The sequence below is a fragment of the Microtus ochrogaster genome, unplaced genomic scaffold (genome assembly GCF_000317375.1).
Source record: "Microtus ochrogaster isolate Prairie Vole_2 unplaced genomic scaffold, MicOch1.0 UNK41, whole genome shotgun sequence".
Lineage (NCBI taxonomy): Eukaryota > Metazoa > Chordata > Mammalia > Rodentia > Cricetidae > Microtus > Microtus ochrogaster.
In genome coordinates, this window is record NW_004949139.1 from 2,898,691 (window position 1) to 2,899,106 (window position 416).

The 416-nt window shown below is 36.8% G+C and overlaps 1 protein-coding gene across 1 annotated transcript in view; it reads right to left on the reverse strand.

The window, feature by feature from the left end:
• The window catches only part of LOC101990010 (olfactory receptor 52R1-like), a 943-nt gene extending 815 nt beyond the window's left edge, over positions 1 to 128 (reverse strand). The window contains exon 1 of the mRNA XM_013354340.1: positions 3 to 128. Within this exon, the coding sequence (XP_013209794.1) occupies positions 3 to 128 (126 nt within the window). The remainder of the gene's footprint in view (positions 1 to 2) is intronic.
• Positions 129 to 416: the final 288 nt, after the last annotated feature.

Here is a 416-nt window from a genome sequence, read left to right on the forward strand (position 1 = left end):
CCAGTCACTGCCACAATATACATGACACAGAATGGAAAGGCAATCCAAAATTGATAATTCTCCAGCCCTGGGATTCCAAGCAAGATGAAGAACAGAGGGTGGGAAGAGTTATACCTTGAAGCCACCATGGGAAGATAGTTATTGTTTTCTCAGCAGTGAAGGTAATCTGTTCTCTGTGGATAATAACAATGAAATGAATGTTATTGATTATAAATCTTTTGAATGATTCTATTGGGGTTTTATTCAAAATGTCAAGGATTAATACAAACAACTTTGCAGCTTGAAGTGATGTAACTCATTGCTTTTTATTGACATGCTGATGAGGAGAAGTTTTGAGCATATGGACTCTCATATGCTCTCCATATCAGTATCTCCAGGACAGTAAGTTACACTAGTGGAAATATATCTTGACCAAT